This window comes from Phoxinus phoxinus, assembly GCF_949152265.1.
Source record: "Phoxinus phoxinus genome assembly, chromosome: 16".
NCBI lineage: Eukaryota > Metazoa > Chordata > Actinopteri > Cypriniformes > Leuciscidae > Phoxinus > Phoxinus phoxinus.
This window is the reverse complement of record NC_136891.1, coordinates 682,805-705,304: the sequence shown is the minus strand read 5'-3', so window position 1 is coordinate 705,304 and position 22,500 is coordinate 682,805. Positions and strand designations below refer to the sequence as shown.

General features: G+C 43.8%; 3 protein-coding genes across 11 annotated transcripts in view; 2 read left to right on the top strand and 1 right to left on the bottom strand.

Annotated features, from left to right (window-relative positions):
• znf410 (zinc finger protein 410) overlaps nucleotides 1–15,708 on the top strand; it is a 21,590-nt gene extending 5,882 nt beyond the window's left edge. Inside the window, exons 1-12 of one of the 3 annotated variants that reach the window (XM_079639222.1) lie at nucleotides 245–691; nucleotides 1,039–1,075; nucleotides 2,695–2,746; nucleotides 3,144–3,276; nucleotides 4,609–4,803; nucleotides 5,450–5,641; nucleotides 5,809–5,968; nucleotides 8,557–8,738; nucleotides 11,519–11,608; nucleotides 11,769–11,864; nucleotides 12,419–12,514; nucleotides 15,580–15,708. In XM_079639222.1, coding sequence (XP_079495348.1) covers nucleotides 2,714–2,746; nucleotides 3,144–3,276; nucleotides 4,609–4,803; nucleotides 5,450–5,641; nucleotides 5,809–5,968; nucleotides 8,557–8,738; nucleotides 11,519–11,608; nucleotides 11,769–11,864; nucleotides 12,419–12,514; nucleotides 15,580–15,671 — 1,269 coding nt within the window. In that variant the 5' untranslated portion in view covers nucleotides 245–691; nucleotides 1,039–1,075; nucleotides 2,695–2,713 and the 3' untranslated portion in view covers nucleotides 15,672–15,708. Of the gene's footprint in view, nucleotides 1–244; nucleotides 692–1,023; nucleotides 1,076–2,694; nucleotides 2,747–3,143; nucleotides 3,277–4,608; nucleotides 4,804–5,449; nucleotides 5,642–5,808; nucleotides 5,969–8,556; nucleotides 8,739–11,518; nucleotides 11,609–11,768; nucleotides 11,865–12,418; nucleotides 12,515–15,579 lie in introns of those variants that run through there. The other 2 variants (XM_079639223.1, XM_079639224.1) reach the window with 2 other exon arrangements.
• LOC306983387 (uncharacterized protein) overlaps nucleotides 1–22,500 on the top strand; it is a gene marked incomplete at its 3' end in the record, with an annotated part of 471,868 nt that overhangs the window by 369,730 nt on the left and 79,638 nt on the right. The gene's annotated exons all lie outside the window — the stretch shown is intronic.
• The window catches only part of entpd5b (ectonucleoside triphosphate diphosphohydrolase 5b), a 17,000-nt gene continuing 11,179 nt past the window's right edge, over nucleotides 16,680–22,500 (bottom strand). For all 7 annotated transcript variants that reach the window (XM_079584801.1, XM_079584803.1, XM_079584802.1 and 4 more), the window contains 4 exons: nucleotides 17,608–17,751; nucleotides 17,311–17,367; nucleotides 17,076–17,191; nucleotides 16,680–17,002 (listed from right to left, as the gene is read on the bottom strand). In XM_079584801.1, coding sequence (XP_079440927.1) covers nucleotides 16,919–17,002; nucleotides 17,076–17,191; nucleotides 17,311–17,367; nucleotides 17,608–17,751 — 401 coding nt within the window. In that variant the 3' untranslated portion in view covers nucleotides 16,680–16,918. The remainder of the gene's footprint in view (nucleotides 17,003–17,075; nucleotides 17,192–17,310; nucleotides 17,368–17,607; nucleotides 17,752–22,500) is intronic.

The window sequence follows — 22,500 nt, the reverse complement described above, 5'->3', positions numbered from 1 at the left end:
TCGATTCAAAAGATTCAGAATCAGGCATCGTGTATGGAGATTCACGCTTTGTTATTCGAAAGTATCTTTTAAGATGTCTGATTCTGACTCTTTTGAACCGATTCTTTCATGTTCAATACGAGAATCGCTCACTGAAAGGATAAAAAAAATCAATTAGAAAAGCTATCATTTCATGTGATTCGGAAACTGGCTAAACTTTTTAAATATTAATTTACTGATTCTAGTTTTTGTTTTTTGTTTTCCATTTTTTCCATTTTAGATGTTTTATTGAATATCATTGTCAATTGAAATATACATTGCTCAGAAATCATACTTTCGTTTCATTTATTGATGATTCTTCTTCAAAGAATCGACTCAAAAGCATCATTCGAAAGAATCGCCATTAGTCATGCCTGACTCTCGAACCGATTCTTTCGGATTCAATAAGCGTATCGCTCACTGAAATACATCTCTTTGTTTGCTAAAGTACAGCAGGCTTTCCCACACTAGTTCCCATTATAATATATTACATAATCAGTGTGCAGATCAATAGTTGTTCACCCAGAAGTACACCTCTCGCAGTCCGTGTGTGACCCGGAAGTGCTCGCGATCTGTCTTTGTGTTTGTGTTTTGCTTCTCACTGTCAAACATCCGCGGCGATGAAGGTTAAGAGACTTTATAAACATACATGTGTCTCATAGTCATCTATCAGGTATGTTTATGACATCTAATTGTATAAAAGCGAAAGAAAAGCGAGCAGAATGATGGTGATTGTGCTCTTGCTAACGGTGGCTTATACTGTCTGCTTTATTAATGACCAATGCTTCATATTTATAACACTTTATCATTAATAATCATAATATCTTACCCTGTGTACAGTATGAGTGGAGGTTGCCTGAGCCGTGTGAAAGCTTTAAAAGCATGGCAACTTAAAATTCATTCATTCAGTTATTCACGTACTTAATTTAAATAATTTGATATTAATGGTGAATGTGAGTAATATGTATTTAGCGTAATTCATGTTTCATATTTTAAACATTGTAGTGTGTATTCCTGCAGATGATGGCCGAACCCTCTCTCTGACCGCCGGAACCGGGTCAGTTAGGAGTCGATCAGAACCTGATACTGTGAAACATAAATGCCTGTTTTATTTTATATTAAATATATATTTTAGAAAATAATTTGGACTTTAAAACTAAAGCCGTTGTCATGATCAATAAATCGAGGAATCGGGTCTCCTTTAGGACCCAGGCGGCAATGCCTGATCAAAAGTTGTTATCGCGATTAATTCTAACTTATTTAACTATTATATGATGTTTATTACATTAAGTGCACAAACAACAAGCTTGAAATGTAAAAATAATGTCTATTGCAAAATAAAACAAACTGGAAACAAAACCTTGCCTAACCATGTTTTTTATTTATTTATAAAGATTGTTGCATGTTCTGTCAAAGTAATTTAATATTAATGTTACACAATAATAGTAATAGTGGTACATTATATAATAATACTACAACACATGTTTAATAAATTAATTGTCACATGAACATAATTAATTTGAAACATGTATTTGGGAACTATTTTGGTAGCAAAAAATATGGCTAATATAATATAAGCTAGGCTAGCAGGCTAATCGGCCAACCTTTAGCTTAGTGTATAAACCATTAAAAGTCATTATAACGCATTTGAAACAATATAAATCACAACGTTTGGGTCCTAAAGGAGACCCGATTCCTCAACACACCATATGTCCGAATTTAAAGTTGATATCACAAAAATTGGTTGAATTATGAGTGTGTGAGCTTTCATGAGACCTCACTGGTGATGATTAAAGGCGATAAAATAGCTGATGTATTGATGACGTCATCATACAGTGCTATGCATAAGTTTAGACACCCATGCTAAAGTTGACTAAAAAGAGGAATAAAAAATCATCTTTTGGAAATTGAACTTAATGCCTTAATTTAAAAAAATAGGAAAAATCCAACCTTTAAGGACACCAATTTTCTTTGTGAATGAATAATGTATCGTAAATAAATAAATTTTCTTTCTTAAAATACAGGGTGCATAAGTTTGGACAACCCTATGTTAAATTCCCATAGAGGCAGGCAGATTTTTATTTTTAAAGGCCAGTTACTATATGGATCCAGGATACTATGCATCCTGATAAAGTTCCCTTGGCCTTTGGGATTAAAATAGCCCCACATCATCACATAGCCTTCACCATACCTAGAGATTTGCATGGTTTTATTTCAGTTAGCCTAACAGCTGGTTTGATTTGCATTGAGAGATGATCTTATGGAAAGTACTCCATGCCAATCTCCAGGTATAGTGAAGAGTGTGTGATGATGTGGGGCTATTTTAATTCCAGAGGCCAAGGGAACTTTATCAGGATGCAGAGTATCCTGGATTCATGAAGTAACTGGCCTTTAAAAATAAAAATCTGCCTGCCTCTATGGGAATTTAACATAGGGTTGTCCAAACTTATGCACCCTGTATTTTAAGGAAGAAAATTTATTTATTTACGATACATTATTCATTCACAAAGAAAATTGGTGTCCTTAAAGGTTGGATTTTTCCTATTTTTTTAAATTAAGGCATTAAGTTCAATTTCCAAAAGATGATTTTTTATTCCTCTTTTTAGTCAACTTTAGCATGGGTGTCTAAACTTATGCATAGCACTGTATGTTTATGTATCTCTCTCTTGTTGACAGATCACATTACGCTGAATCCATGCTTTCTGATGAACTTGACTCCAAACCTGAGGTATTACTGTCCGAGAAGATTACAGAGATATTACTGATCATATTAATGGTTATTTACTGAGCGAACTAATATACATTTAAAACATAATTAAAGACATTCAGTAATAAAATAAGAACAAATAATCAAATTACAAGCAAATGCACAAATAAATGCAAAGAAACAAAGGGTAGAAAACCCTTAATGCGATCCGGCCGCTCATCAGCAATATTTTTAAATGTATACGATGTTTACTGGGTTTTGAAGCAGCTGTAGTTTGTTTGTTAAGCGCGCGGGGCAACCCCCCAGTGGAGCATTACAGTGATCTAGCCTTGAGCTCATGAACGCGTGGGCTAACGGAGTCAGTATCGTGTCCGTCTGTGGGTTCGGTGACTGATGCCTGTGTTGTGCTCCTGTGCAGCTGTTGGTCGAGTTTGTGCAGAACGCGTCGATCCCGCTGGGCCAGAGTCTGGAGGAGTCGGACCTCAAGCCCTCATGTGTCCCGCTGCTGTCGCCCACACACACCTCCGCATGCGGCCCACTGGACCTGCCAGGTGACGCTCGGATCTGCACCTGTACATGCAAGCTTTACTTTCGCCTCTCTAGATTTAAGGCGAGACACTTTTTCACTGGTCCACTTTGAGATTTTGGGATATTTGACTTCAAAAGTCAGAAATACACATATAGGTCCGTAGATTTCTCATAAATTCAACAAAAGTTGTCGTTCTGAATCATCATGATCCGCGATCTCTGTCTGACCCGGTCATCACACACACCGTTAGAAAGCTCTCTCACTCCTGTGCAACGCTGTCAGATCCAAATATGGTTATTTCCTGTTTATCAGCATCCAATCGTGAGAGTAACAGGGCTGAATGCACAATCTCATTGGCTGATGATAAATCTTTAAACCGCGTTTTCTCAAAATGACTTTTCTCTCATTCTCCAAGTATACACTGATACACACCAAACCTTCCAGTGCCTAGTTATATTATGAAGACATGTACAGAGGGATTTGTACATATATTATTTCTAGCCTGATTTATATAACATTTTATTCCAAAAAACATGGCGAAAATACATTTTGTACAGTGTATTCTGATTTACAGGATAACAAAAGTAGATTTCCATAAATCCCTCTGTAATTTTTGTCCCATCTAATATGTGAACACAATGAAAAAAATGTTTTAACCTGGCTTTGTCCAATACTCAGATTTAGTTTTTTAAAATATATGCAAATTAGCGCATATTTAATTAGATATTGCCTAAAATATGTAGGAGGATCTGTTGACAGAAATGCAACATCGTACACATAACTATGTGTTCAGTGCTGTGTAAAGACCTCACATAATGAGCCGTTGTGTGTTTATCACAGTGCCTCCGGAGAGTGTTCACAGCGCTTCACGTTTCCACATGTTGTTAAAGCCTTATTATATAAAGACATATATATTACAAAATGGATTAAATTCATTATTTTCCTTAAAATTCTACAAACAATGCCTCATAATGACAACGTGAAAGAAGTTTGTTTGACGCAATACACTCCAGTGTTGATCTACTGACTCTCCTGACTGCTTTGTCGGACAAAAATGGCGGATTATGATTGGTCAGATCGCCTGTCAATCAAACTCCCTGCGAAGGGTCACTGGTGGAGCTAAACTGGTATTATCTAATTGTGTAGTTAAATTTACCAGCTGACAGATATTCATCATAATTCATGTGTGAGACAGTCTAACAGAAGATGGACAAAACCTGTCAAATATCAACTGTGTGTGTGTGTGTGTGTGTGCGCGTGTGTGTGTGTCTGTGTGTGTGCGTGTGTGTCTGTGTGTGTGTGTGCGTGTGTGTGTGTCTGTGTGCGTGTGCGTGTGTGTGTGTGTGTGTTTCAGAGAGCGCTCTTAGCCATGCCGGGTCCCCAGTGCTGTCGGAGTTTGGGCCCGAGCGAAGCCCGCTGGTGGTTCATCTGCATCAGCCGTCTCCCTCGCCTCCAGCACACACACACACACACACACACACACCCACAATCCTCCAGGACCTGCAGAACCACGACAGCACGTCCTACGTCCTGCTCAACCTGGCCAAAGGTGCGCTTACTAACCCATCACTCCACACACTGCAGACCGGACACTGTATTATGTAATCATGTACACACTCCTACACTGAGCTGAGGATGTGAGTAGTGTTGCAGGGGTCAGGTGTGACTGTGTGTGAGGATGAGGATGAAGATGATGATGATGATGATGAGGAAGATGATGATGATGAGGAAGATGATGATGATGAGAATGATGATGATGATGAAGATGATGATGATGATGAGAATGATGAAGATGATGATGAGAATGAAGATGATGATGATGATGAGAATGATGATGATGATGAGAATGATGATGATGAAGATGAGGATGATGATGATGATGAGGATGATGAAGATGAGAATGATGATGATGATGAAGATGAGGATGAGAATGCTGATGATGATGATGATGATGAGGATGAGGATGATGAGAATGCTGCTGATGATGATGATGATGAAGATGAGGATGATGATGATGATGATGATGATGATGATGAAGATGAGAATGATGATGATGAGAATGCTGCTGATGATGATGAAGATGAGGATGAGAATGCTGATGATGATGATGAAGATGATGATGAGGATGATGATGATGATGATGAGAATGATGATGATGATGAGGATGATGATGATGAACACACACTCTGCTGCAGGGCTGTCGTCGTCGGCCGAGCCGCTGGTGTTCGTTCAGGATGACGTGGACGAGGCGCAGGAGGAGATTTCTTCAGGAGACGGTGTGGATGCCGGCGCTCCATGGTACCTGCGGGTCCAAGAGCTCGCTCACGACAGCCTGATCGCCGCCACACGCGCACAGCTAGCCAAAGAAGCCCGAGCCGGCGGGAACGGTACGTCTGCAGTTATATTATATTAGTGCTGTCACTTTAAGAGCCGCGCGGGTCCAGTACACTGAACACACAGTCTCTCGCGCTCGAATAGTTCAAAGTCATATTGAAATGTTCACAGAGGAATCGACATTTTCGATCCTGACCTGTCATTCTCTGCTGTTGCCTAGGTGACCACATTCACAGCTGTCAATCAGAGGTGCCTAAAAAAGATCAGGTTCCTCGAGTCGTTTGCTCGTCGCCAGAGAAGATCCACCGGTGTCCGTATGAGAACTGCCAGCGCACCTTCACCTATCCTGCACACCTGAAGTACCACCTGAAGACTCACAGGTAACACACACACACACACACTCACAGGTAACACACACAGGTAACACACACACAGGTAACACACACGAGCACAGGTAACACACACGAACACAGGTAACACACACAAGCACAGGTAACACACACGAGCACAGGTAACACACACAAGCACAGGTAACACACACACACAGGTAACACACACAAGCACAGGTAACACACACGAGCACAGGTAACACACACAAGCACAGGTAACACACACACACAGGTAACACACACAAGCACAGGTAACACACACGAGCACAGGTAACACACACGAGCACAGGTAACACACACGAGCACAGGTAACACACACGAGCACAGGTAACACACACAAGCACAGGTAACACACACACACAGGTAACACACACAAGCACAGGTAACACACACGAGCACAGGTAACACACACAAGCACAGGTAACACACACACACAGGTAACACACACAAGCACAGGTAACACACACGAGCACAGGTAACACACACAAGCACAGGTAACACACACGAGCACAGGTAACACACACACAGGTAACACATACAAGCACAGGTAACACACACACACAGGTAACACACACAGGTAACACACACGAGCACAGGTAACACACACACAGGTAACACATACAAGCACAGGTAACACACACACACAGGTAACACACACACACAGGTAACACATACACACAGGTAACACACACACACAGGTAACACACACACAGGTAACACATACAAGCACAGGTAACACACACACAGGTAACACATACAAGCACAGGTAACACACACACACAGGTAACACACACACACAGGTAACACACACACACAGGTAACACATACACACAGGTAACACACACACACAGGTAACACATACACACAGGTAACATACACACACAGGTAACACACACACAGGTAACACACACACACACAGGTAACACACACACAGGTAACACATACAAGCACAGGTAACACACACACACAGGTAACACACACACAGGTAACACACACACACAGGTAACACACACAAGCACAGGTAACACACACGAGCACAGGTAACACACACAAGCACAGGTAACACACACGAGCACAGGTAACACACACACAGGTAACACATACAAGCACAGGTAACACACACACACAGGTAACACACACGAGCACAGGTAACACATACAAGCACAGGTAACACACACACACACAGGTAACACACACGAGCACAGATAACACACACAAGCACAGGTAACACACACACACAGGTAACACACACGAGCACAGGTAACACATACAAGCACAGGTAACACACACACACAGGTAACACACACGAGCACAGGTAACACATACAAGCACAGGTAACACACACACACAGGTAACACACACAAGCACAGGTAACACACACGAGCACAGGTAACACACACACAGGTAACACACACAAGCACAGGTAACACACACGAGCACAGGTAACACACACACAGGTAACACATACAAGCACAGGTAACACACACACACACAGGTAACACACACAAGCACAGGTAACACACACACACAGGTAACACACACGAGCACAGGTAACACACACACACACAGGTAACACACACAAGCACAGGTAACACACACACGAGCACAGGTAACACACACACACAGGTAACACACACACAGGTAACACACACACACAGGTAACACACACAAGCACAGGTAACACACACATACAGGTAACACACACGAGCACAGGTAACACACACTTGAAGTACCACCTGAAGACTCACAGGTAACACACACACACACACACACAGGTAACACACACGCTCACAGGTAACACACACACACACACACACACACAGGTAACACACACAAGCAGAGGTAACACACACACACACAGGTAACACACAAGCACAGGTAACACACACCTGAAGACTCACAGGTAACACACACACACACACACACAGGTAACACACACGCTCACAGGTAACACACACACACACACACACACACACACACACAGGTAACACACACGCTCACAGGTAACACACACACACACAGGTAACACACACACACACAGGTAACACACACACACACAGGTAACACACACACGCAGGTAACACACACCTGAAGTACCACCTGAAGACTGACAGGTAACACACACACTCACAGGTAACACACACGCTCACAGGTAACACACACACACACACACAGGTAACACAAACACACACACAGGTAACACACACACAGGTAACACACACACACACAGGTAACACACACGCTCACAGGTAACACACACACACACACACATACACACACAGGTAACACACACATACACACACATTTAATGTTTAAATAGTGTTTTATAATATTTAATCTTGTCTGATGCTGATTGATGTAAAACAAATATCTCAGGAATGAGAACCAGAATTTGTGGGTTTAAATGTTTAATAGTCACAATGTGAAACAAATTCTGCAAACAAACTCACCTTAACATGAATTTAAAACAATTATAAATCATTTATATTAAACTGCAATAAAAAAAACAAGAATTTTCCATTTTTTGATTTTGTGTGTTTGTTATATTCGCAGCTGTAGAGTGTGTGTGTGTGTTTCAGGAATGACCGCACGTTCCGCTGTGGAGCCGAGGGTTGTGGGAAGAGTTTCTATGTTCTCCAGAGGCTGCAGGTCCACATGAGGATCCACAACGGGGAGAAACCCTTCATCTGCAGCGAGAAGAACTGTGGGAAGAGGTTCACCACCGCCGGCAACCTGAAGAACCACAGGCGCACACACACCGGTACACACACACACACACACTCACCACCGCCGGCAACCTGAAGAACCACAGACGCACACACACCGGTACACACACACACTCAAGTCAAGTCAAGTCAAGAATATTTGTATAGCGCTTTTCACAATACAGATTGTATCAAAGCAGCTTCACAGTATTAAATTAAAATAATAATAAAACGTCCATGTTTGGTAATGCTAATCAATAGTAATATTGATTGATTCATTAAATTGAATATCCCCAACTGAGCAAGCCAAAGGCAACAGTGGCAAGGAAACGAAAAACTCCATCAGGTGACCTAATGGAGAGAAAAAAAACCTTGGGAGAACCCAGGCTCAGTCGGGGGCCAGTTCTCCTCTGGCGGTTATGAACTAGAGGCCGGATTTAACTGTAAGATTAAAACATTTATATGAATGCCTGGTTAAAGAGATGCGTCTTTAATCTAGTTTTGAACTGGGAGAGCGACTCTGAGCAACGAACAGTATCAGGAAGGCTATTCCAGAGTTTTGGAGCTAAATGTGAGAATGCTCTCCCTCCTTTGGTGGACTTAGATATCCTAGGTACGACCAGAAGCCTCGAATTTAGCGATCTTAAAGAGCGCGATGGATTATAGGGCGATAGAAGATCCGTTAAATAAACTGGAGCTAAGCCGTTTAGGGCTTTATAAGTCAGTAACAATACCTTATAATTAATACGGAACTTTATAGGTAACCAGTGTAGAGATGATAAGATCGGTGTTATATGATCATATTTTCTTGATCTGGTAAGAACTCTAGCGGCTGCATTTTGGACTAACTGTAGCTTGTTTATTGAGGATGCAGGACACTCACCACCGCCGGCAACCTGAAGAACCACAGGCGCACACACACCGGTACACACACACACACACACTCACCACCGCCGGTGCACACACCGGTACACACACACACTAACCACCGCCGGCAACCTGAAGAACCACAGACGCACACACACCGGTACACACACACACTCACCACCGCCGGCAACCTGAAGAACCACAGGCGCACACACACCGGTACACACACACACACACACACACTCACCACCGCCGGCAACCTGAAGAACCACAGACGCACACACACCGGTACACACACACACTCACCACCGCCGGCAACCTGAAGAACCACAGGCGCACACACACCGGTACACACACACACACACACACACTCACCACCGCCGGTGCACACACCGGTACACACACACACTAACCACCGCCGGCAACCTGAAGAACCACAGACGCACACACACCGGTACACACACACACTAACCACCGCCGGCAACCTGAAGAACCACAGGCGCACACACACCGGTACACACACACACTCACCACCGCCGGTGCACACACCGGTACAGACACACACTCACCACCGCCGGTGCACACACCGGTACACACACACACTCACCACCGCCGGTGCACACACCGGTACACACACACACTCACCACCGCCGGGAACCTGAAGAACCACAGGCGCACACACACCGGTACACACACACACTCACCACCGCCGGGAACCTGAAGAACCACAGGCGCACACACACCGGTACACACACACACTCACCACCGCCGGTGCACACACACACCGGTACACACACACACTCACCACCGCCGGTGCACACACCGGTACAGACACACACTCACCACCGCCGGTGCACACACCGGTACACACACACACTCACCACCGCCGGGAACCTGAAGAACCACAGGCGCACACACACCAGTACACACACACACTCACCACCGCCGGTGCACACACCGGTACACACACACACTCACCACCGCCGGGAACCTGAAGAACCACAGACGCACACACACCGGTACACACACACACACACCACCGCTGGTGCACACACCGGTACACACACACACTCACCACCGCCGGGAACCTGAAGAACCACAGGCGCACACACACCGGTACACACACACACACACTCACCACCGCCGGGAACCTGAAGAACCACAGACGCACACACACCGGTACACACACTCACCACCGCCGGGAACCTGAAGAACCACAGACGCACACACACCGGTACACACACACACTCACCACCGCCGGGAACCTGAAGAACCACAGGCGCACACACACCGGTACACACACACACACACACCACCGCCGGTGCACACACCGGTACACACACACACACACACCACCGCCGGTGCACACACCGGTACACACACACACTCACCACCGCCGGGAACCTGAAGAACCACAGACGCACACACACCGGTACACACACACACACACACACCGGTACACACACACACCGGTACACACACACACCGGTACACACACACACACACACACACCGGTACACACACACACACCGGCACACACACACACACACTGGTACACACACACACACCGGTACACACACACACACCGGTACACACACACACACCGGTACACACACACACACACCAGACGCAAGCATTATTATTCATTCATGAGGATGTTTTCTACTGATACTGATTTCTGGAGGATCATGTGACACTGAAGACTGGAGTAATGATGATAAACTCAGCTTTGATCACAGGAATAAATTACACTTTACTGTATATTCACATAGAGAACTGATGATTTACATTATAATAATATTTTGATAATATAAATGCAGCTTTGGTGAGCAGTTCAAAAACATTAAACGATCTTGATTATTCCAGTCTTTGCTTACAAGTAGTAGTTCTGCTGTCTGTGATCGGGTTCTGATGTCAGTGATCGGGTTCTGATGTCAGTGATCGGGTTCTGATGTTCTGCTGTCTGCAGGTGAGAAGCCGTTCCTGTGTGACGTGGACAGTTGCGGCCGGTCCTTCGCTGAATACTCCAGTCTGCGCAAACACATGCTCGTGCACTCCGGTACGGTCACATGATGCATGCGGTAGCTCAGGTGTGGTTGTAAATCACAGTATTGTGTGTTTGCAACTGTGAACAATATCACTTTGATTCATATTAACATGAAGTAATGCACACAATAACTGTGACACTGATGATAACGGGTGTGATGATGCGGTTGCAGGAGAGAAGCCGCACGTGTGCTCGATCTGCGGGAAGACGTTCTCTCAGAGCGGCAGCAGGAACGTCCACATGAAGAAGAGACACGGCAGAGACACCGGTAACACATCAGCACCATCATCATACATGTGTGACGTCTGGTTCATATATGCACACTACCAGTCACAAGTGAGGTTTTTTATGTTATTAAAAGAAGTTTGTTCTGCTCACCAAGAGCTTTTGGGCTGGAAATCCCCGTCCCAATCTGGCAACCCTGCCTGTGAGGGGGAGGATGGTCTCGGCGGAGGAGATATTTGAGAGAAATGGCCTTTTGTGTACATAGATACAGTCTTAGATCTTTGAGTTCAGCTCATGAAAAAGGGGAGCAAAAACAAAAGTGTTGCGTTTATAATTTTGTTCAGTATATATATATATATTCACATAGAAAACAGCTGTTTTACATTCTAATAATACTCCACAATATTACTGTTTTTAATCAAATAAATGCAGCTTTGCTGAGCAGAAGAGACTTCTTTTAAAAACATAAAAAATATCACATATCCAAAACGTGTGACTGGTAATGTACATCAGTTCATACTGTGGTGTGTGTGTGTGTGTGTGTGTAATACTGCCAGTGTGTGTTCTGACGAGCTCATGTCTCTGTGTGATTGACAGGTGAAGCGCTCACTCACAGCAGTTTGCTGGAGGCTGATGGCGGCAGTGACTCGATGGTGAACATGAATCTGCATCACGACATGTTACGAACACAAGGTACGATACACACGATACGATACACACGATACGATACAATACACACGATACGATACACACGATACGATACACACGATACGATACACACGATACACACGATACGATACACATGATACGATACACACGATACGATACACACGATACGATACACACGATACGATACAATACACACGATACGATACACATGATACGATACACACGATACGATACACACGATACGATACGATACACACGATACGATACACACGATACACACGTTACGATACACACGATACGATACACACGATACGATACACACGATACGATACGATACACACGATACGATACGATACACACGATACGATACACACGATACGATACACACGATACGATACGATACACACGATACGATACACACGATACGATACGATACACACGATACGATACACACGATACGATACACACGATACGATACGATACACACGATACGATACACACGATACGATACACACGATACGATACACACGATACGATACCCACGATACGATACGATACACACGATACGATACGATACCCACGATACGATACGATACGATACACACGATACGATACACACGATACGATACGATATACACGATACGATACACACGATCCGATACACACGATCCGATACACACGATCCGATACACACGATCCGATACACACAATACGATACACACGATACGATACCCACGATACGATACACACGATACGATACACACGATACGATACCCACGATACGATACCCACGATACGATACCCACGATACGATACCCACGATACGATATACACGATACGATATACACGATACGATACACACGATACGATACACACGATACGATACACACGATACGATACACACGATACGATACACACGATACGATACACACGATACGATACACACGATACGATACACACGATACGATATACACGATACGATATACACGATACGATATACACGATACGATATACACGATACGATACACTCGATACGATACGATACACTCGATACGATACACTCGATACGATACACTCGATACGATACACACGATACGATACACACGATACGATACACACGATACGATACACACGATACGATATACACGATACGATACACACGATACGATACGATACACTCGATACGATACACACGATACGATACACACGATACGATACACACGATACGATACACACGATACGATATACACGATACGATACACTCGATACGATACGATACACTCGATACGATACACTCGATACGATACACACGATACGATACACACGATACGATACACACGATACGATACACACGATACGATACACACGATACGATACACACGATACGATACACACGATACGATACCCACGATACGATACCCACGATACGATACACACGATACGATACACACGATACGATACCCACGATACGATACACGATACGATATACACGATACGATACCCACGATACGATACACACGATACGATACACACGATACGATACACACGATACGATATACACGATACGATATACACGATACGATACACACGATACGATACACACGATACGATACACACGATACGATACACACGATACGATACCCACGATACGATACCCACGATACGATACCCACGATACGATATACACGATACGATACACTCGATACGATACGATACACTCGATACGATACACTCGATACGATACACACGATACGATACACACGATACGATACACACGATCGATACACACGATGCGATACACACGATGCAATACACACGATACGATACCCACGATACGATACACACGATACGATACACACGATACGATACACACGATGCGATACACACGATCGATACACACGATACGATACACACGATACGATACACACGATACGATACACACGATACGATACACACGATCGATACACACGATCGATACACACGATACGATACACACGATACGATACACACGATCGATACACACGATACGATACACACGATACGATACACACGATACGATACACACGATACGATACACACGATCGATACACACGATGCGATACACACGATGCAATACACACGATACGATACACACGATACGATACACACGATACGATACACACGATATGATACACACGATACGATACACACGATACGATATACACGATACGATATACACGATACGATACACACGATACGATATACACGATACGATACACACGATACGATACACACGATACGATACCCATGATACGATACACACGATACGATACACACGATACGATACACACGATACGATACACACGATACGATACACACGATACGATATACACGATACGATACACACGATACGATATACACGATACGATACACACGATACGATACACACGATACGATACACACGATATGATACACACGATACGATACACACGATACGATACACACGATACGATACACACGATATGATACACACGATACGATACACACGATGCGATACACACGATACGATACACACGATACGATACACACGATATGATATACACGATACGATACCCACGATGCAATACACACGATGCGATACAGAAGATGCGATACACACGATACGATACACGCGATGCAATACACACGATGCAATACACACGATGCGATACACACGATGCGATACACACGATACGATACACACGATACGATACACGCGATGCGATACACACAAGGAGCTTCTGATAACGAGAGAACGCTTCTTCAACACGCACCAATGCGACATTCTTCTAAATGTCATAATAATTTGTTAACAAACAAGTATTCATTACTTCTATGAGCTCATTGTTTATGCTTTATTATATTGTTCAAATTAATACATTTAGCTAAGTGTGATTTAGTATATGTACATTTCTGAAATGCATAACTTAGACAGTTTCCTCTGATAACAGATCATAAATCAGAAACTGTAATGTGGACTCATGCATTTTCTGTAAAGCTGCTTTGAAATGATGTGTATTGTGAAGAGCGCTGTACAAGTAAATGTGAATGGAATTCTCTTCTCGCTTCAGATTCGGCGGATCCGGTTCTGACTCCGCCTCCTGACCTGGTCACCATGACGACAGCACACGCCTACACTGATGATGTGGTGGCGCTGTTGTAGTCGTCATTTTTGTAAATAAACTATTTTAGGAAACTCATCGTTGTCAATTTCATGTTTATTTATTAATTGTTTTTGCATCGTTTTGTCAATAGAAAGATTTCATATTCAAGGGAACGGTTTTTAAAATCTAAAATCTTAAAAAAGAAGCCAATAAAGAATGACAACGTCTCTCAAACGCCTCCAAGTGAGAGAGAAAAACTGACCATAAAGAAATATTTTATATAATACCGCATCTGTCGTATGAAGAAATACCTTTAGGTCGCTTTATGACTCAGTTTAATAAATTATAATTAATTTTGTTGTTGGAAAAGTACATATTCTTAAAATCAATGATAAGAATTTGAATTTGCATTCAGTTAAAACATCTGTTACTATTTATTACAAATGTTCCATTATTGCATTATCTAATATTGTACAATTTCTACACAACATTTGATAAATATAATCCCAGGTTTGTTCCTGCTTATTTCTTGGGGAAATCTTATTAAAGCCAAATGTATTGAAGATATTTATCAGGATTTTGAATCAAATGTAGCGTCCTGTTCCTCGACTATTCATTTAGTGCACTTCAGCTTGCTGATGATTCTGGAGTTTTGGACAATACATGCTATTGTATTGTACTTTTATACTATGCGAGTATAAAAACACACAATATGCTTCAAATGATTATTCATATATGTAAATATGCACTATTAACAACACAAGATGATGTGCAGTTGTTGTGGAAAAACTAAGGAATATCAGCGCAGCAATCGTTCTCTCCTCCGCCATGCTGAGCGTTTACGACCCGCCCAACTCAGACACCCGGCAGTCAAAATGATCAGTAAATATGTAAATATGACTTGTTCATGTCCAATTTCCACATAGGAAACTCCGACTAGGAACGACAGCACGAGAAGGCAGCATTAGAAACATTGTGTAGAAAAATGAATATACATGATAAATGACGTTCAGTGCCCAAGGTTTTGTGTGTGTGGTTGACATACAGTCATGAGACACAGGGCAAAATAAGTTTTAATATTATTTATTACTGACGCCGTGGCACAACGAGCACACTCTGGCCCTTCAGAGAGCGGCCAGAACAATGGAGCGCAACTGGAAGAAAACAGAACTAGAGGTATCTCGCATCTCATGGAAGGAGAGCTCGATTGCTCAAAACTACAGACCTCTACTCTACATGCTGTGTAAGGAGGAAAACCTGCAAAATCACCAGTGTATCAAATACTTGTTCTCCCCACTGTATGTGTTTAATGAATCCTGAACTTCTGGAAGTGGTTGATGGCGGCACCCAAAGCCCAGCTGGTTTCCACGTTCCTCATCTTCTTGGTTAGCTGTGCAAACACAAGGATCAGCGTTAACCAGCTAACCTCGAGTAGACTAAACACGGCAGAAACACTAGCGCACCTGCAGAACGGTGCGTTCTCTAAACCCAAAGCCGTCCTTCAGCAGACAGATGATGTACGTGAGGTCCATGCAGAGGAACTCACTGCGCTGACTGCGCTTCGGCGGCCGGTTGCACACTGCAATACCAGCTCATTTCAGTTTCGAGTTCTATAATATTCATTATATTGCACATATCTGTCAACATGTTCAAATATAAGATGAGAACATGTGAATAAAGATTAACCGTGAAGCTCACCCTCTTTCGCTCGTCTCCTGAAGTCTCGGATCTTCACGGCTCCTCCTCTGGTTTCATCTGAGGGTCATTATCATAAAGACAAACGAAAGGCAGAAACAGTAAAAGTGAGACATTATACACGTGCTTAATTCAGGCATGTTGTGTTGTGTTGAGGATTTACAGACATAGGACAACTTACTGACAATCATTGTCTTAATTTTTTTGTTTTTTTAGGTACACCGGTACTTGCACAACACACACACATACACACATACACGCACGATGTTTGCTCCTTTGGAAGATGTTTGCTGGTCTTACCGATGAGTCCGGCTTCCACGGCGTGATCGAAGTAATAGGAGAAGGCGTAGAAGCCGGCGCTGTCCTTCAGCTCCAGAGGCTGTTTAATGAAGCCCTTCACCACCTTCAGCAGCTCCTGGTGACACGCCCGGAAGCCCCGCACACCTGAACAACACAACACACCTGAACACCACAACACACCTGAACAACACAACACACCTGAACAACACAATACCACACCTGAACAACACAATACCACACCTGAACAACACCTGAACACCACAACACACCTGAACAACACAACACACCTGAACAACACCACACCTGAACAACACCACACCTGAACAACACAACACACCTGAACAACACAATACCACACCTGAACAACACCTGAACACCACAACACACCTGAACAACACAACACACCTGAACACCTGAACAACACAATACCACACCTGAACAACACCTGAACAACACAACACACCTGAACAACACCTGAACAACACCTGAACACCACAACACCTGAACAACACCTGAACAACACAACACCTGAACAACACAACACCTGAACAACACCTGAACAACACCTGAACAACACAACACAACACCTGAACAACACAACACCTGAACAACACAACACCTGAACAACACAACACACCTGAACAACACAACACAACACCTGAACAACACAACACCTGAACAACACAACACCTGAACAACACAATACCACACCTGAACAACACCTGAACAACACAACACACCTGAACACCTGAACAACACAATACACCTGAACAACACCTGAACAACACCTGAACACCACAACACAACACCTGAACAACACCACACCTGAACAACACAACACATGAACAACACAACACAACACAACACATGAACAACACAACACAACACCTGAACAACACAACACCTGAACAACACCTGAACACCTGAACAACACAATACCACACCTGAACAACACCTGAACAACACAACACACCTGAACACCTGAACAACACAATACACCTGAACAACACCTGAACACCACAACACAACACCTGAACAACACAACACCTGAACAACACAACACACCTGAACACCTGAACAACACAACACCTGAACAACACAACACACCTGAACACCTGAACAACACAACACCTGAACAACACAACACACCTGAACACCTGAACAACACAACACAACACCTGAACAACACAACACCTGAACACCTGAACAACACAACACAACACCTGAACAACACAACACCTGAACAACACAGCACCTGAACAACACCTGAACAACACAAGACCACACCTAAACAACACCTGAACAACACAACACCACACCTGAACACCACAACACCTGAACAACACCTGAACAACACCTGAACAACACAACACCTGAACAACACAACACCTGAACACCACAACACCTGAACAACACAACACCTGAACAACACAACACACCTGAACAACACAATACCACACCTGAACAACACAATACCACACCTGAACAACACCTGAACACCACAACACACCTGAACAACACAACACACCTGAACAACACCACACCTGAACAACACAATACCACACCTGAACAACACCTGAACACCACAACACACCTGAACAACACAACACACCTGAACACCTGAACAACACAATACCACACCTGAACAACACCTGAACAACACAACACACCTGAACAACACCTGAACAACACCTGAACAACACCTGAACACCACAACACCTGAACAACACCTGAACAACACAACACCTGAACAACACAACACCTGAACAACACCTGAACAACACAACACAACACCTGAACAACACAACACAACACCTGAACAACACAACACCTGAACAACACAACACACCTGAACAACACAACACAACACCTGAACAACACAACACCTGAACAACACAACACCTGAACAACACAATACCACACCTGAACAACACCTGAACAACACAACACACCTGAACACCTGAACAACACAATACACCTGAACAACACCTGAACACCACAACACAACACCTGAACAACACCACACCTGAACAACACAACACACCTGAACAACACAACACAACACAACACATGAACAACACAACACAACACCTGAACAACACAACACCTGAACAACACCTGAACACCTGAACAACACAATACCACACCTGAACAACACCTGAACAACACAACACACCTGAACACCTGAACAACACAACACCTGAACAACACCTGAACACCTGAACAACACAATACCACACCTGAACAACACCTGAACAACACAACACACCTGAACACCTGAACAACACAATACACCTGAACAACACCTGAACACCACAACACAACACCTGAACAACACAACACCTGAACAACACAACACACCTGAACACCTGAACAACACAACACCTGAACAACACAACACCTGAACAACACAACACACCTGAACACCTGAACAACACAACACAACACCTGAACAACACAACACCTGAACACCTGAACAACACAACACAACACCTGAACAACACAACACCTGAACAACACAGCACCTGAACAACACCTGAACAACACAAGACCACACCTAAACAACACCTGAACAACACAACACCACACCTGAACACCACAACACCTGAACAACACCTGAACAACACCTGAACAACACCTGAACAACACAACACCTGAACAACACAACACCTGAACAACACAACACCTGAACACCACAACACCTGAACAACACAACACCTGAACACCACAACACCTGAACAACACAACACCTGAACAACACAACACCTGAACACCACAACACCTGAACAACACAACACCTGAACAACACCTGAACAACACCACACCTGAACAACACCACACCTGAACAACACCACACCTGAACACCTGAACAACACCTGAACACCACAACACACCTGAACAACACCACACCTGAACAACACCACACCTGAACAACACCACACCTGAACAGCACCTGAACAACACAACACCACACCTGAACAACACCTGAACAACACAACACCTGAACAACACCTGAACAACACCACACCTGAACAACACCTGAACAACACCACACCTGAACAACACCTGAACAACACCACACCTGAACAACACCTGAACAACACCACACCTGAACAACACCACACCTGAACAACACCTGAACAACACCACACCTGAACAACACCTGAACAACACCTGAACAACACCTGAACAACACCACACCTGAACAACACCTGAACACCTGAACAACACCACACCTGAACAACACCTGAACAACACCACACCTGAACAACACCACACCTGAACAACACCTGAACAACACCTGAACAACACCACACCTGAACAACACCTGAACAACACCACACCTGAACAACACCTGAACACCTGAACAACACCACACCTGAACAACACCTGAACAACACCACACCTGAACAACACCACACCTGAACAACACCACACCTGAACAACACCACATCTGAACAACACCTGAACAACACAACACCACACCTGAACAACACCTGAACAACACCACACCTGAACAACACCTGAACAACACAACACCACACCTGAACAACACCTGAACAACACAACACCTGAACAACACCACACCTGAACAACACCTGAACAACACCTGAACAACACCTGAACAACACCACACCTGAACAACACCACACCTGAACACCTGAACAACACACCTGAACAACACCACACCTGAACAACACCACACCTGAACACCTGAACAACACCTGAACACCACAACACACCTGAACAACACCACACCTGAACAACACCACACATGAACAACACCTGAACAACACCTGAACAACACCACACCTGAACAACACCACACCTGAACACCTGAACAACACCTGAACACCACAACACACCTGAACACCACCACACCTGAACAACACCTGTACAACACCTGAACAACACCACACCTGAACAACACCACACCTGAACAACACCTGAACAACACCTGAACAACACAACACCACACCTGAACAACACCTGAACAACACCACACCTGAACAACACCTGAACAACACAACACCTGAACAACACCACACCTGAACAACACCTGAACACCTGAACAACACCTGAACAACACCTGAACAACACAACACCACACCTGAACAACACCTGAACAACACCACACCTGAACAACACCTGAACAACACAACACCACACCTGAACAACACCTGAACAACACAACACCTGAACAACACCACACCTGAACAACACCTGAACAACACCTGAACAACACCTGAACACCACAACACACCTGAACAACACCACACCTGAACAACACCACACCTGAACACCTGAACAACACACCTGAACAACACCACACCTGAACAACACCACACCTGAACACCTGAACAACACCTGAACACCACAACACACCTGAACAACACCACACCTGAACAACACCACACATGAACAACACCTGAACAACACCTGAACAACACCACACCTGAACAACACCACACCTGAACACCTGAACAACACCTGAACACCACAACACACCTGAACACCACCACACCTGAACAACACCTGAACAACACCACACCTGAACAACACCTGAACAACACCACACCTGAACAACACCACACCTGAACAACACCTGAACAACACCTGAACAACACAACACCACACCTGAACAACACCTGAACAACACCACACCTGAACAACACCTGAACAACACAACACCTGAACAACACCACACCTGAACAACACCTGAACAACACAACACCTGAACAACACCACACCTGAACAACACCACACCTGAACAACACCTGAACAACACACCTGAACAACACCACACCTGAACAACACAACACCTGAACAACACCTGAACAACACCACACCTGAACAACACCTGAACAACACAACACCTGAACAACACCTGAA